This window comes from Electrophorus electricus, chromosome 20 (genome assembly GCF_041902795.1).
Source record: "Electrophorus electricus isolate QZ-2024a chromosome 20, ASM4190279v1, whole genome shotgun sequence".
Taxonomy (NCBI): domain Eukaryota; kingdom Metazoa; phylum Chordata; class Actinopteri; order Gymnotiformes; family Gymnotidae; genus Electrophorus; species Electrophorus electricus.
Genome location: NC_137516.1, coordinates 1557501 through 1572240, shown reverse-complemented (window position 1 = coordinate 1572240; position 14740 = coordinate 1557501). Strand labels below are relative to the sequence as shown.

At 40.2% G+C, this 14740-nt stretch overlaps 3 protein-coding genes across 4 annotated transcripts in view; 1 reads left to right on the top strand and 2 right to left on the bottom strand.

The window, feature by feature from the left end:
- Window positions 1-1055: 1055 nt before the first annotated feature.
- On the bottom strand, window positions 1056-4322 carry LOC113568313 (H-2 class II histocompatibility antigen, E-S beta chain-like). Its single transcript, XM_026996502.3, has 6 exons — window positions 4193-4322; window positions 3586-3855; window positions 2219-2500; window positions 1994-2107; window positions 1851-1875; window positions 1056-1713 (listed from the first exon to the last, which is right to left on the bottom strand). Exons 1-5 carry the CDS (start codon window positions 4242-4244, stop codon window positions 1853-1855), a joined length of 741 nt encoding a protein of 246 aa, XP_026852303.3. The 5' UTR covers window positions 4245-4322; the 3' UTR covers window positions 1056-1713; window positions 1851-1852.
- Window positions 4323-5512: 1190 nt separating this feature from the next.
- On the bottom strand, window positions 5513-8367 carry LOC113568310 (RLA class II histocompatibility antigen, DP alpha-1 chain-like). The gene is made up of 4 exons (XM_026996499.3): window positions 8210-8367; window positions 7640-7888; window positions 6381-6662; window positions 5513-6143 (listed from the first exon to the last, which is right to left on the bottom strand). Exons 1-4 carry the CDS (start codon window positions 8307-8309, stop codon window positions 6022-6024), a joined length of 753 nt encoding a protein of 250 aa, XP_026852300.3. The 5' UTR covers window positions 8310-8367; the 3' UTR covers window positions 5513-6021.
- Window positions 8368-11646: 3279 nt separating this feature from the next.
- The window catches only part of slc7a4 (solute carrier family 7 member 4), a 10570-nt gene continuing 7476 nt past the window's right edge, over window positions 11647-14740 (top strand). The window contains exons 1-2 of one of the 2 annotated variants that reach the window (XM_035536020.2): window positions 11647-11929; window positions 13132-14224. In XM_035536020.2, the coding sequence (XP_035391913.1) occupies window positions 13243-14224 (982 nt within the window). In that variant the 5' untranslated portion in view covers window positions 11647-11929; window positions 13132-13242. The other variant, XM_035536021.2, reaches the window with a different exon arrangement.

The following is a 14740-nucleotide window of genomic DNA, read 5'->3' as shown; positions in this document are numbered from 1 at the left end:
TTTTTAATGTGGTTTTATACATATGTAGATGTTGCATGATTACTGGTACAGTGTTGTAGGCCATTTGCTTGTTTAGAATAAGAGAATAGAGAACTGACTGCTAATATCAAACCACACTTTTTATATTTTTTGCTTCATTTATATTTCTTTATTTTGTTACAGCAGCAGGGAGGGAGAGAGATGCGAGTAGACAGAAGCGATGTTTTTATAAAATAATGTACAGCATCGAGCATAAAGGAGCGAAATCTTTAAAAAGGCAAATGCAAACATGCTGTTAGTAAACACTCATAGCAGGGACTCGGCAGCGAAGGATCGAACGAAGTCCTCAATCACTGTAGCGGCAAGCAAAGCACAACCCTGGAGGGAAACACTGAAAGAACAACGAGAACATTACCTTGCAGAGTTCAGAGGCTGCTTTTAAAGGAAAGCCTGTGGTACAAACAACCGCAACCAAGTCAGTGTATATTTGCCAAATGTTAGACAAAGGGAACAGAGTATAAACTCTGCTGACATCAAAAACAAACTGATTTCTCACTTCGTTTTTCTTATTTCTTTTATAGCCGTGTGTAATAAAGGAATATTAAAGGCATTGTTATCGTTTGGTCAGATAGAGCCATCAAACTATAAGGAAGGTACTCCAGGTAACTGGAGTTTACATACCAAGAACCTGACTGTGCCTAGCACGTCTTTTACTGTGCTGGAGGATAAAACAGACAGCTTGGTTTAGCTGAACTTACATACCAAAATAAATTATTTCTGGTGTGTTTATCAGAGAACTCTCAAATCATTTCATTTTGATGTTCCATTGTCGTAGGTTTTGCATGCCAAATGGACTTAAAACTATAAGGTAAACAGGCTGAATAAGTCTTTATTGTTACTAAACCATTATCATAAAGCAGCCAATAACAGGGCACGATCACTGCTACATCATCAGTGTCTGGGGAAAGTTAATATGTAATGATGATCCTACCCTTTAGTGTGGTAAAGCACTTCCTTCTGACAACTAATGTCATCAGATTCAGCAATTTGACTTCACTGAGAGACTTAAAACATGGTTGTTTTTCAAAGAAAGGAAAGTTTATTTAGAGCAATAAAACACTGACATTGATCATCAGGCAATTCCACTACAAAATATTATACACTTATCAAGCTACTAACAAAAAAACTTACAACAATATGTTAGTATGTAATTATAGTGAAAACCATTAAATTAACTGAGAAAGAGGAGGTGCATGTGCTCTAAAATCAGAACTAAAGAGGACTGCAGAGAACACTACAGACAGGACAGATTTATCCATCTCAGCACAACATTTAACTCTTGTCATTTTTTGGTAGCAGTAACCATTTTTTCTTTGAGTTAATGCATTTAAAATGCACTTAAAATTGAAGATTTGATTATGATCTATCTTTTATAAACCTGTAGTAGGGCTGTATATGTCTAAGCAATCAGTATCTATAGTAGAATGAGTTAACACACAGGATTATTTCTGTTCAGATCTCTAACAGGACTCACATTATTCTTTTCATATGTCTTATACCCAAAAAAAAAACTATCCTGCAAATGCTCATGTAAAAAATTGCATTTTTTTAGATAAATCATCTATTTAAAATAAGTTTAATGAAGAGAGAACAAATACAAAAAAAGGTGTGACATAGACTCCGCTTCTTTGATCCTTGAGGTCAAAGGTGACTTCTCCGTATTAACACAAGTTCCTGCAAGAATTTCAGTGTGTGAGAGGTAATGGTCAGCTTTTCAACAGAAGTAGACTGTCTTTAAATATGATCAAAAACCAAGTTGTGAATTACAAACAAAAAGGTTACAGGTTTATGGTTATTAAACATTTACTCACATTTAACTTGGCACCAAGATTCGCCCTGTCAAAGGAAATTGTCATAATAATATTAATATAAATAATTGTATGATCATTTAAATTAATATGCAGATACTTCATAAGAATCATTATCAGTAAGTGTCTCTCCCAGTTCCTCTGACCTGTGGATTTCTTCTTGTAGTAGATGAATCCAGCAGCTGATAGGACGATCCCCAACACCAACCCTGAAGCTCCAATAGCAACCTTGTTCCTCTCAGACTCAGGAAGGGACGGGTCTGTGGGGAATAAGCAGTGTTATTATAGACAAAGAGTTAATATTCAGAACGTCAGGAAAAGGGTGAATTTTTACAAAAGAGCCGTAATAATCTGAAATGTTTTAGTCTCACCCCAGTCATACACCATGGGTTGCTGGAAGCTGGCGTGCTCCACCACACAGGAGATCTTCTCCCCAGATTTGGGTATGTAGTCCAGTTGGGAGTGGATCTGGTAGAACCAATCTCCCTCAGGCATCTCCTCGGTCGACGTCACAGCAGAGGTCACCTTCTGACCATCTCTCAGCCAGGAAATCTTGATGACCGGAGGGTAGAAGTCGTACGCGCTGCACATCAGCAAGGCTGGACGACTGCCATCAGACTGCAGTTCTGACTTCAGCTGGACCTTTGGCTTTACTGCAGTTACCAGAGATATTGTTATTGCGTTCTTAAAATCAATATTATATCAATAAATAACAATGAATAACATTTATGAAAATGTAAATCATACTAATTGATACCTATTAGGAAGATAAAAATGAAGACTATATGGCTGTTGTCACGGTACGGCTCCTCCTCCCAAGTATCTCCCCGTGTGTGTGTGTGTGTGTGTGTGTGTGTGTGTGGCCACGCCCCCCATGTGTCACACCTGTTTGTAATCGCTTGTCATTTACATGTGTATATAAACCCCTATGGTTCTGTTGTTGGTGTTTGATGTTATGCTAGCTTTCTGTGTGAATAAATGTATGTGTTTGTTTAGCGTAACTCGTCCCCTCATCCTGCTTTGCTTCTTACGTTACAGCGGTTTTTAAATGGCTGTGTACAGTTTCAGAATACTTCCCTATACGAATATCTGTGTTTAATTGTCCTGGTGATACTCTAAGCTTTTTGTTTAAGCTTTTGCTTCAGTTTTACTTCGATATGTCTTAATAATCACAAACTGTTACAGCATCATGTTTGGAAGTATTTGACTGTGTTCCATATTAAAATACTTCGTGTAGTAAAGTATTGGCTATTGATTGTACGTTACTTCATTATCAGAAGCTTTGCCTTTGCCTTTAGTTTAAAAAAAAGCATTAAAAGGTAATATTATGATATTGTATAATTAAATACCTGAACGCACATCTAAACCTGGTCCCTGTATTCAGAGCTAGACTCTGAAGTCTAGCAAAACAATAATGTAGGTATGGCCGATCAGGAATTTGTTGAGTCTTTACAACGTTGAGGTTTGCTGTAAAGTCTGTGTGTCCATGTGCTTTAACGATCTACTGTGTGGAAAATGTCTCTGAATATAATGAAGATATTGAACAGAATGACTAATGTGTGTGTCACACGTTTTAAAGCATCCTCAGGACTGAATAACGACATCATAAAACATCTAAATAACGACCTCTGACACCCATTAAAACTGTAAACATCTGCATCTAAATAGGCGTTGTGTCACACTGTTTTAGTCATCAGCTGTGATGTTTTCACAGTTTCTTTCATCAGTGTAGGCGTACCTGCTTTATCCAGAACAGCAGAGTAGTCAATTCTTAGATTGTTTTTGCAGTATCCCTCCAGCTGAGCTCTCGCCTGCTGCACTTCAGGCCCTTTGTTCCATCTTTCCGCGTTGTACACTCCGAGTTCAGTAAACCCTACAAACTCCCCCACAGTGCTGTTGAACCGTAATACTGGGTCTTTATTAAAATAATACGTATCAATGAATACCACATCTGTGAGAGCTGACGAACTACTGAGGCATTCTGCTATCGCGTAATGATAATATCCATCTGCCAAGAGAATAAAGAAAAGGGGGACAAATAGTTAATGGAAGTGGAACACAACCAAATAAATAACAATGTGCTGTTAAGTGCAGAAGTCATCTAGTCTTTGATAGTTTTCATGAATTTACATTCATTTACATTCATTTACAATAAATGCTTAAACTAACACTGGGCCACTCAGGAATTTAGACATGACTACATTAACATATGAGTACATGAATAAAGACTTTTGATCCTCTAATGTTTAATTAAAAATTAAAAACATATTCTTCCTAATATTTAATATCCATATATTTATTTCCATTCAAATTGGATTAAAAAATCATTGTACATGCAAACATACCCGTTCCTAACACCGCAGTGATTACAAGCAACAGCTGCAAATTGAAGAACATTTTGTGTCACTTACATCCACTTTCCAACAACTGAGAGAGTTTAAGACAGAAAGTTCCAGGTCAAAAAGATGTTTCAACCAGCGGACCAATAGGAATCAGCAAAACTACCTCATCGGTTGTTGCTAGGTAGTGTTATCAATGCATTTCACCATGCTAGTGATTACAAAAGTTAGGTGTTAAAGTAATAGAAGTGTTTTAATATATCTGTGTTTTTTAGTAACATAAATGTCCCTGATTCATACTTACATTTTTGTGGTCTTATACTTGTTTGATTGTGTGTGTGTCTGTGTGTGTGTGTGTGTGTGTGTGTGCGCGCACGCACCGCCAGGCACGTGTATAGAGTGATCCATTTTTATGTTAAAGTGCATTAATGAGATTTTCATACAACAGGTATATAATACAGGCCATAACTGCTACACTTGTCTCAAAAATATATAAAAATTAGAAATTAGAAATGTCTTGTAAAAACAAGACCAAGACCACTTTCAACCATTTCACTGTGAGTCCTAAAAGAACTGAACTGAAACTGAAACATGTTCAACTGATTAAAAATGCAACTTCTACAGTTCCAAAAGCAAAAAGATAGAACACATCACCCTGATGCTTAAATCCTCATACTGGCTTCCAGTATGACAAGCAATATAATCCAGTATAATCCAAACAGGGTTAGACCACTAGGACCTGATTAGTTAATCATGTCTAAGGTGAACACTAAGTGTAGAGAAGCAACATTTAGTGTCTGTGTTGGTTTGTAGATGGAACGAATTGATAGACAACACTAGAAATACTCTGATATTATATTTATTTTATGTTATTTTTTAAAATTGAGACCTATCTGCATTATGTTACCTAACAGAATTATTTTTTCACAGAGATAGCTTTATATTTTTGTTTTAATGCTTTACCTTTTAAGGCACCTTGAATTGCTTTTATTTGTGTGTTATATAATTATGTATATGCTTATATATAATTATATATGCTTCTGTTATGAGGTTGAACTTTAAAAATAAGAGCATGCTTTTTTCAGGATTTTTTCTAAGATATATTTATGCTACTGGTGCCTTACTTTTCTACAAGCTAGTGTATGAAAATGTGTATTCTGGACATGAAAAATGTTACACTTGACATGTATTCTGACAGTGAACCTTGAATACCTGCAATTCCAGCATTATATGACTCAGCCTGCATGAAAGGTTGTGAATGATTAAGGTTACTATCAGTAATGTTATATCTTTTCTTAAGACTCATATAGAATATATAGAATGCAGTTATATCTCTCTCACTCATAATTACATTTAATATGTACATCATCTTTAATGCAGAGACAGCAGAAACTAGAATAACAGAACATTAATTTGTTTACTATTGATATCATTGTATTCATGCCAAACAGCTAATACATACAGTTTAATTCTGAAACATACAGCATTATTTCATTATTTAGCCATGTTTATTTTTAAAGCCAACCTTTGCTAAGATTCTAAGCAGAATAATATTACAAAATGAAATCTCATTACTTTTGTTTTTTATTTTACATTTTGTATTTTTATCTGTAATGCAAATATGGTCACCTTTCAATTTGAATTAATTACAATAGGCTTTTCCCAAACAATTGGTGTTTATTTTAAAAGAAGTATTGATTAAATTAGGCCCCATATAACAATATTTATTCTATAAGGTATAGAAAGTTAAAAACAAAAATTATGACAAAATGATAAAATAGAAATAATTACAATTGAGGACACACAACAAAAATCTCAGTTTTACACTGAGACTCTTATTTGCACTGGTTTCCTTTGATGAGGAAGAAGGTTCCAGTAGCCACTCCCAGCAGTCCTGCAGCCAGACCCACCCCACAGAACACAGAGGGACCCACACTGGGCTCGTCAACCTTGACATCTGTATAAAACACACAAAAATAAATAACAGCCTGTACATTCTCCTAATTCATACAGGTTATGCATTGGGATATTCATAATAGTAACTTGAATATGTTTCATTTAATATTCATTATAGTCTTGTGAATATTCTTTAAATAATATTCATATTTCATAGTTAACTTTTATTGAAAGAGTTCCATGGTATTTTGTCTAACAATAAGCAGCTTTCGTTACTGAACCCATTGTAGTGTCTCACCCCATGTTTTAGTCAGTGGTATCTCCAGGGCACTGTGCTGCACGGAGCAGGTGTAGATGTCCCCCTGCTTGGGGGTGAAGCTCAGTGTGGAGAATATGATGAAGTTTCCATCATTCACAGGGTAATATCTGCTAAGAGTGGCTTCATCTGTCACGTTTACATTGTTCTTGGTCCAGGACACTCCAACGTGTGGTGGGTAGAACCCAGTGATGTAACAGATGAGGGTATTCTTAGTGTCCAGCTGCACGTCGTCCTTGGAGTAAATAGAGCTCTGTGGTTGGTCTGTGGACAGAGTAATTCAGGTATAATTCCTCATGCAATGTTTAGATTTTATTATAGAATCCTAGAACTTAAATGTTGAATTTATACTAAAATACTAATCATAACATCCATATACATCAAAATGCTAAATCATTACTAATGTATGTGATTCATAATTCTATATGTATTCATTATGCTGAATATGTTTGGCAACTCATAAAAGGCCAAATATCATCATAGTATATTTCTCTACAAAGCAAACCTGTAGTTGAATGACTGTGAACATTGTTATTTTACTTTTAGAATTTCTTATGTAATGCAGATAAACAATATTTTTAAATATGATTTTCAAAGATGTACTGACCGTACTAGATAAGAAGTTGGCTGAATGTAATAAAGAGCTTTGACCACATTAAAAAAAATTACAAAACAAAGCTTTAAAAAAAACAACGTTGTTTTAATAATCTATACATTTACTTCTCGCCACAACTGTCACAATACATAGTCTGTCCCGGTCAGTCCCGCCCAGATCCGTGTCTTCCCTGTCTTGTGTATTTTAGCTCCATGCCGTAGTTTTGTTTTCTCCGCCCTCGTTTGAATGCTCACACCTGCCCCTCGTTTCTACCTTGTTAAGTTCATGCATTTAAACCCTGATTCCGTATTTTTGCGGTTCATTGTGTTGGGTGGATGTATGAAAGCTGGTCTGTGTTTTAAAGCCTTCCTTTATGTTATCCTAGCCTGCTTCCCCCTTCGTATGTTTTTGTTTTGTAATGTATCCCCGTAATCTCCGTGTCGGCTCTGTGAGCCTGGACCGTTATACCGACTCTGATTCTGGATTTGCCCTCAATAAATCTCGCTCCTCTCCGCACACGCTTCCGCCTCCTCACTGCTCACCGCGACATAGTCACATAATCATCATATCAATAGTCCCTCTGTCATATTCTTGTAAATAAATGTGTGCCTGTCGAGCAAATGTGTGTTGCACTGTAATGTCTTACTCATTGGTTCAGCAGGATTTTTGTAACTTTTTATGCAAACATCCAAGTTTTGTTTGCAAATTGCCGCATTAGCAACACTCCGCTGATAGGTTCCTTCTACATATGAGAAAGGATCTGCGAACTCCGGCAGTGTCATCACCCCTTTCCCCTGGCTGAAGTCAGCGTGGTACTTTTCCTCCTTGTCGAGTCCATATATGACCTCTTTGTCCGTATCAGAACAGAGAGTCATGTGCAAATCCCTGTGCACATCTGAGGAAGAGGAGGAGGAAGGCCATGTTACTGCACACATCAAACACGCGGCGGATCTGTTTGGTGACCTCAGGTTTGTCACTCCATAAGATCACTTTAACAAGTGAAAACAATGAGCAGTTTGTAAGTGACAGTTCCAGTTAGCATGATATCACTATTCCTTTATAATGTTTCATATATAATTAATGTAGTTAAAATGATTTATCTTTTTAAGCAAAATTACTTATGATTATACAAAACGTCACAGTACATGAGACATACAACAATCACAGTCCACAGTGTACTTCACCACAGAGTTCTGAAGTATATATATGTACTTACATTCTGCCTTGACAGAAACAACAACTGCACAGGTAAAAATCAAACCCAAATTCATTTTGGTCAGAGTTAAAGAAAGTTTAGGCGTATAGAGGACTAACATGTAGAGTCAACTTTGTCCCAGCTAACCGCCTCTAAACTCTGCTTTGTCTCTCTCTGACTGAGGTGTCGCATGCAAATCGTCCAATAAGAATTTTACTTTCATTGTGACACAGCAGTTTCTAGGTAAGTTCACTTTTCAGCTTCTCACATCTTATATTTTAGGCAGTCAGTCCCAGCAGAGGACAGCATGCCAATGTGACCTCTTTTTCTAACTTGTTCTCCTAACTTGTGATCCTTCAACGTAATATCTAGCAGCATAAATCTCTTTCACACAGTCTTAAAGCAACTCATAAGGACACAAGGGAGCCTGTTGTCTTGCCACTAATAATTTATATGATTTACATCAATTTACATTAAATAAACTTATTATATCACATGTACCTTCAGTCAGGAATCATTGGAAATCTCGGGCCAGTTGGAAACAATAACAGGTTCTCAAACCTACTGTGGCCTTGTTGTGCTGCTGGAATGGTTGTTTTCCCATCACATTTAATATCAATTATTGACATACCTACAATCAGTTTTCCTGTTTATGGGATTCTTCCATTACCCTCTATAGTAAGTCCTTTACCTGAGATCACTGTGCAATAACACCATGTTGCAAGAATAAATGAACTTAGTAATCACCCTGATTTCTGCACAAAAGGAGCCTACAATGTCATCTTACTATCATCAGAAATACATGAACAACCTCCAAGTATAGAGCTGTGTTACAGCCTGCATGGATTTGTAGCCAGGAGGTGGACATGGCTTGTGTGAGCTATGCTGTCCGGAACATCGTGACCTGGCCTGTGATGTAGTATTCCTCTGTGAGCTACTCTAGCATGCAAGCAGGAACAATCCAAATGAAGGAGACAGGAACTGGAAGGCCGCGTGTAACTCAATTCCCAGAAAGTGGAGTGAAGTGAAAGTATTTGCGGAACTACAAAATCCCTGCAGGCACAGTGCTGGATTAGAAATCCCCCATTAAAGCCCCACTCCTCCACCAATAGGAAACCGCTCTGCGCTGCAGCGTCACATGTTGCCGGACTGCTAATGGATTCAAACTTAGGCATGTCCTGGTCATATGAATAACCTTTATCCCTGTGAGTTATTTATACAGCTTTGTGTATAATTTCCACAAATTACTTTGAAGTTGCTTTGCATATTTAAGGATTTGATTATTTAAAGTATTATTTAAGAATGAACAATAAATATTTAATCTTTCAGTTCATCTTTATTACATAATTTTCGGTTTAATACAGAAATCTAGCCTACTCAAAGGTTTTGATAAAAATATTTAAGACATAGTTTGGCTGTAAAGGTTTAAATAGCCTAGCGGTGGCGTTTTCTCCAGAACGTGCAGAAACAGGCGTTTGGAAACAAGCTGGAACGGAGAAAATCCACAGTAGTGAACCAGCGAAGTGAAAGTGTCTCACTGCAGAACAGACTGGTTACCAGAGTCTCCTCAGGAGCGCCCCTGAACCGCGTCTACTTACACCAGCTAACCTATTACTGCATCAACTTGTCTGTCTCTAGGAAAGCGGCTGAGATGGACAGAGTTTAAAATACAGTCCGTACTAAACCCTGAGGATTTCGACGAGTTGCTACAGTAACTCAGTAACACCAATGATAGTTCAAATAGTTAAATGTTCATAAAACACAATTTAAGACATGCGGTCTCTTGAAAAAGAAAAAATAATTCCGAATTGTTGCGTTTCTTTAGCCAGTGGTCATTGTTCATAAAATAAAACTTAGATTTTTTTTCTATCCTCCTTCGTTTTTCTTTTTGTCACGAACGGCTATAATCACTAAATGCACCAGTGTGTGAGAATGTTATGTAAATAGATGGGAATAGTTGGTGTGACTGGGATTTCTGTCCTAGCCGCCTTTGGTAATTATTTTAAATGGCTGCGGCTTTCTCAATATCAAGTTGTGTTATAGTGCCCTCTAGCGGCAACATTTGATTATAACAAATCATAAATCAAATTAGAAAACATGAAACATGGGATAAGAAATGAGGGAACTAGTAAATCCAAATTCAACTAATGAAATGCAGCAACAAATAGTATTACTGATAAACATAACCAAGACAACCGGGAATGGAAAATAATTCATAATGGGCCTCTAATCTGGAGAAAATATGCATCTTCAATGTAAGTGTTACCAGATGAAAAATCAAGTGGCAGATGAGATATAGTTTCCCCACCATCATGAGTGGGACCATGTCTGAACTCTATAAGATTAAAAGAGTTAAGAAGAATGAAATCACTGATTATGTATTTGGTAGTACAACAAACATGAATATGAAAACATTCCAAATCAGTCATTTATCAGGCACAACTAAGGAGAAAGACATCAGGAAATGAATTCATTGATAAACCACAGTTTCATTTAAGAGGACTGTATATATAAGCACATAGTTACTGATTTTCAGTCTAAGCGGCTGAACCTTGAAGTTAGAACACATTTCAACTAAATGCACATCTGAGCATTTTAAAGACCACACACACCTCCATGTTTTTAGATTTTATCTACCACAATACTTACCTATCTACAAACTACAAAATAAAATAAAGTAATAATTACAGTATCAGTAATACTGGTAACGTAATTATTAAGAACCAAAGTACTTAAGGACACAGATTAAAATCACACCACAAAATACCAGAGCTCTCCAGAATTATTTGCACCTACAGTAAATATGAACAAAACGTCTGTCTAAAACTTTCTCTGCTCACCGGTCTGATTCCATGTCTGTAGCTGTAGCAGCATTACTGTGACACCATGCCAGAGCTCTGGGAGGATAACAGAGTGGCAGCACATTCACCAGCCATCACACAGCGTGGAAGGATCTGACTGAGCATCTGTGGTGTGTGATACAGTGAACTGAAGCTGGCCAACTTTATGTAGTTAGTTTATGAATTGTGTATGTGCAGTGCATATTCACTGTGCTGTTCCTGTAAGGGCCTCATTGATAACATGAGCTCCAGTAGCAGGGTGAGACATAACACCACGTCACTCATTTATGTTCTTTTAATCCTGAATCATTTATTTAATCACTAAGAATCTCACTGAGGTCCACAGTGTCTTCTACAGGAAAATATAATTATATCTAGAATAAAAAATACACACAAACGCGAACGTGTTTCTTTTTGTGAATTTTCAAGCTATGGCGGTACGGTATATATGACAGTTCTAAGCCTGATCTTATCATGAATCTTCACCTCAATAATAAAAAAATGTGTTGTAGAGGTCTGATGGCAAGTTGTGGGTTGCCGTAGTCAAGTCTTGAAACTGAACAAGCACCCGGGTGGCTTCCTATGAGAAAAGGGGCTGAATCCTTAAGTTAAGTAACATTTCATTTGCCACTTATATATACACCATTTGCCATTTTTCTAAATGATGTTTTTACTCCTACTGTAGATCAAACAAGTACTTTACTGTGTACGCGGACGTGTGTATGAATGACAGCTACCGTCAGATTCTGAACCGGAACGCCGTTCGCACGCGCTGTCCCTTTAAGAACTACAAAGGCCTTTCCGTCTGCACGCGCCCTCGCCCGTAAGCGCTGCGGTTATCCCGGTGATCTCGCGCTCACCAAACGCTCCGGTCCCGGATAAAGCCGCGGTCTCTGCGAAGGTAACCGGCAGCACCGTTACTCTGTGGCTCATATGCGTAACGCGCCACTGCATGTTCTTTGCATCCGGATTAACGTGGAAGCGCCGCGGAGTTTCGCACCTGCGCCTTGTCTTCAGCACGAGCAACGCAAACCACCGGCTGCAGGGAAGCCGTGAAACGACGGCGAAAGCTGTTACATTTACGTGGGTTATTTGAGCTGCGTCGGTGTGTTAAATAACTGACGCTTTTGCTTCGCTCGATGTTGTGTTAAATTATTAGTTTTGCCGTTCAACAGACGATATTGTAACGCGAGCAGCACAATATTTAAGTGCGTAGCATCGCATGTGAACGGAGCACCGGGGGTTTAAGGAAATGGGTTCAGATGGAGAAAATATTACGTAACGCAGCCGCGTTAAGCCGCCGGTCATCCGCTAGGAAACGTCACCTATCAGGCCCGGGAGCGCGCGCTGGAGCATCCGTGCAGGAGCGCCGCGTGGTGCCACTGGTGGCGCCCCAGTAACGGACGCAGGTTTACCGGGGCCTAATCAATCACCCGCAGCCTAATCAATCACCCGCAGCCGAGCCGGACGCTGTGACTATGGGGCGGATTTAACGTGTGGTAGAGAGAATACGAGCCGTGGATCTAGAATAACAGAATAACGCTGTTTGAAAGCAAGATCAGTCAAATGTGACTCGTTTAACTTCATCTAACCCGCAGAAACGGAGCTGATTCAGATACTGAGTGTGTGGAGTCAAGTTGTATTGTCATTTTAGATATATACAGGTATAGCGCAGGTATAGCGTGAAAGGAAATAACGTTAATCCAGGATCATGGTGTAACACAAACGAAGAACATAAGTGTAAACAAATATGAGCTACAGAAAACCTGTAGGGCAACACTGACCAGTGCACGTACCAGCCAGTGCAATCATTTAAGAACACCATATTGTTGGAATACAGTATTTATTCAGCATTTGTTCAGTATTTGTTGTCGGTCTCGGGGAGCTGAGTTTGCTGGCATGGAGAAAGAGACTGTTGAACAGTCTGGCTGTAAGGGCCCAAATGCGTCAGTAACTTCCCAGATTAATACTGTGAGGGGAGGGTCGTCACTCTGATACCTTGTTGACAGTTTTTTACCAGTTAAGTGATTTTATCTATTTCCTGTCTCTCTCTCTCATTCTTTCACACACACAATCTCTCTAATTGTCTCCTGTCTTTGTCAGATTTGTGGGACGTGTGTAGCTGTCAGAAAGATGGACTAGTTGACATTCTGACCCATTCCTTGTTACCTCATCTGAACTGACTTCCGCCTGCCACGCCCCCTCTCCGTCGCCATGGCGTTGTGTGTCTCTGCCTGCTCCCCAGCTGTGAGGTTCTGTCAGAAGGTGAACAGGCTGAAGACGTTAGAGGATGACGTCATGGCAACGTCCCTGAAGCGCTGTCTCTCCACGTTGGACCTGGCAATGCTCGGGGTCGGCGGAATGGTCGGCTCGGGCCTCTACGTTCTCACGGGAACTGTCGCCAAAGATACGGCTGGGCCGGCCGTGGTGCTCTCGTTCCTCATCGCGGGCGTGGCCTCTCTCATGGCTGCCCTCTGCTATGCTGAGTTTGGTGCGCGCGTCCCCAAGACAGGCTCCGCCTACATGTTCACGTACGTTTCTGTGGGCGAGATCTGGGCCTTTCTGATTGGCTGGAACGTCATTCTGGAGTATATGATTGGTGGGGCTGCGGTGGCCCGGGCGTGGAGCGGCTACCTGGACTCCATCTTCAACCACCGCATCCAGAACTTCACGGAGAGCTATGTGATGCGCTGGGACGTGCCCTTCCTGGCTCATTACCCAGACCTCCTTGCAGCGGGGATCCTCCTGGTGGCCTCCGTCTTCATCTCATTTGGCGTACGTGTGTCTTCGTGGCTCAACCACATCTTCTCCACCATCAGCATGTTGGTCATCACCTTCATCCTGGTCTTCGGCTTCATGCTGGCCAACCCGGCCAATTGGAGCGCTCAGGAAGGCGGGTTCGCCCCCTATGGGCTGTCTGGGGTAATGGCAGGAACGGCCACCTGTTTCTACGCCTTTGTAGGGTTTGACGTGATCGCAGCTTCCAGCGAGGAGGCCGAGGACCCTCAGAAGGCCGTGCCCATAGCAACAGCCATCTCACTAGGCCTGGCTGCCACCGCGTACATCCTGGTTTCCACGGTGCTGACATTGATTGTTCCGTGGCACACGCTCGACCCGAACTCGGCGCTGTCCGACGCCTTCTTTAGACGCGGGTACAGCTGGGCTGGCTTCATCGTGGCTGTGGGGTCTATCTGTGGTGAGCCTCTGCGTGTGTGTGTGTGTGTGTGTGTGTGTGTGTGTGTATCTATACCTGTCTGAGTCGTAGTGTTGTTTTTCAGCATGAGTTTAAGTGTAAGTAGAAGAAAAGAGATTAAAACAGTGGGGCCAACCTGCATTCATGGAGGGTCACAGCACAGCCCACATGACTGAGGTCATAAAGGCCTTGGCACTAAGATGCAACACTGCAGAAGTGTTACAGGAGGAGGACACTAATCCCTGCAGCACTGTAGCAGTGTTACAGGAGGAGGACACTAATCCCTGCAGCACTGTAGCAGTGTTACAGGAGGAGGACACTAATCCCTGCAGCACTGTAGCAGTGTTACAGGAGGAGGACACTAATCCCTGCAGCACTGTAGCAGTGGTACAGGAGGAGGACACTAATCCCTGCAGCACTGTAGCAGTGGTACAGGAGGAGGACACCAATCCCTGCAGCACTAGCAGTGGTACAGGAGGAGGACACTAATCCCTGCAGCACTAGCAGTGTTATAGGAGG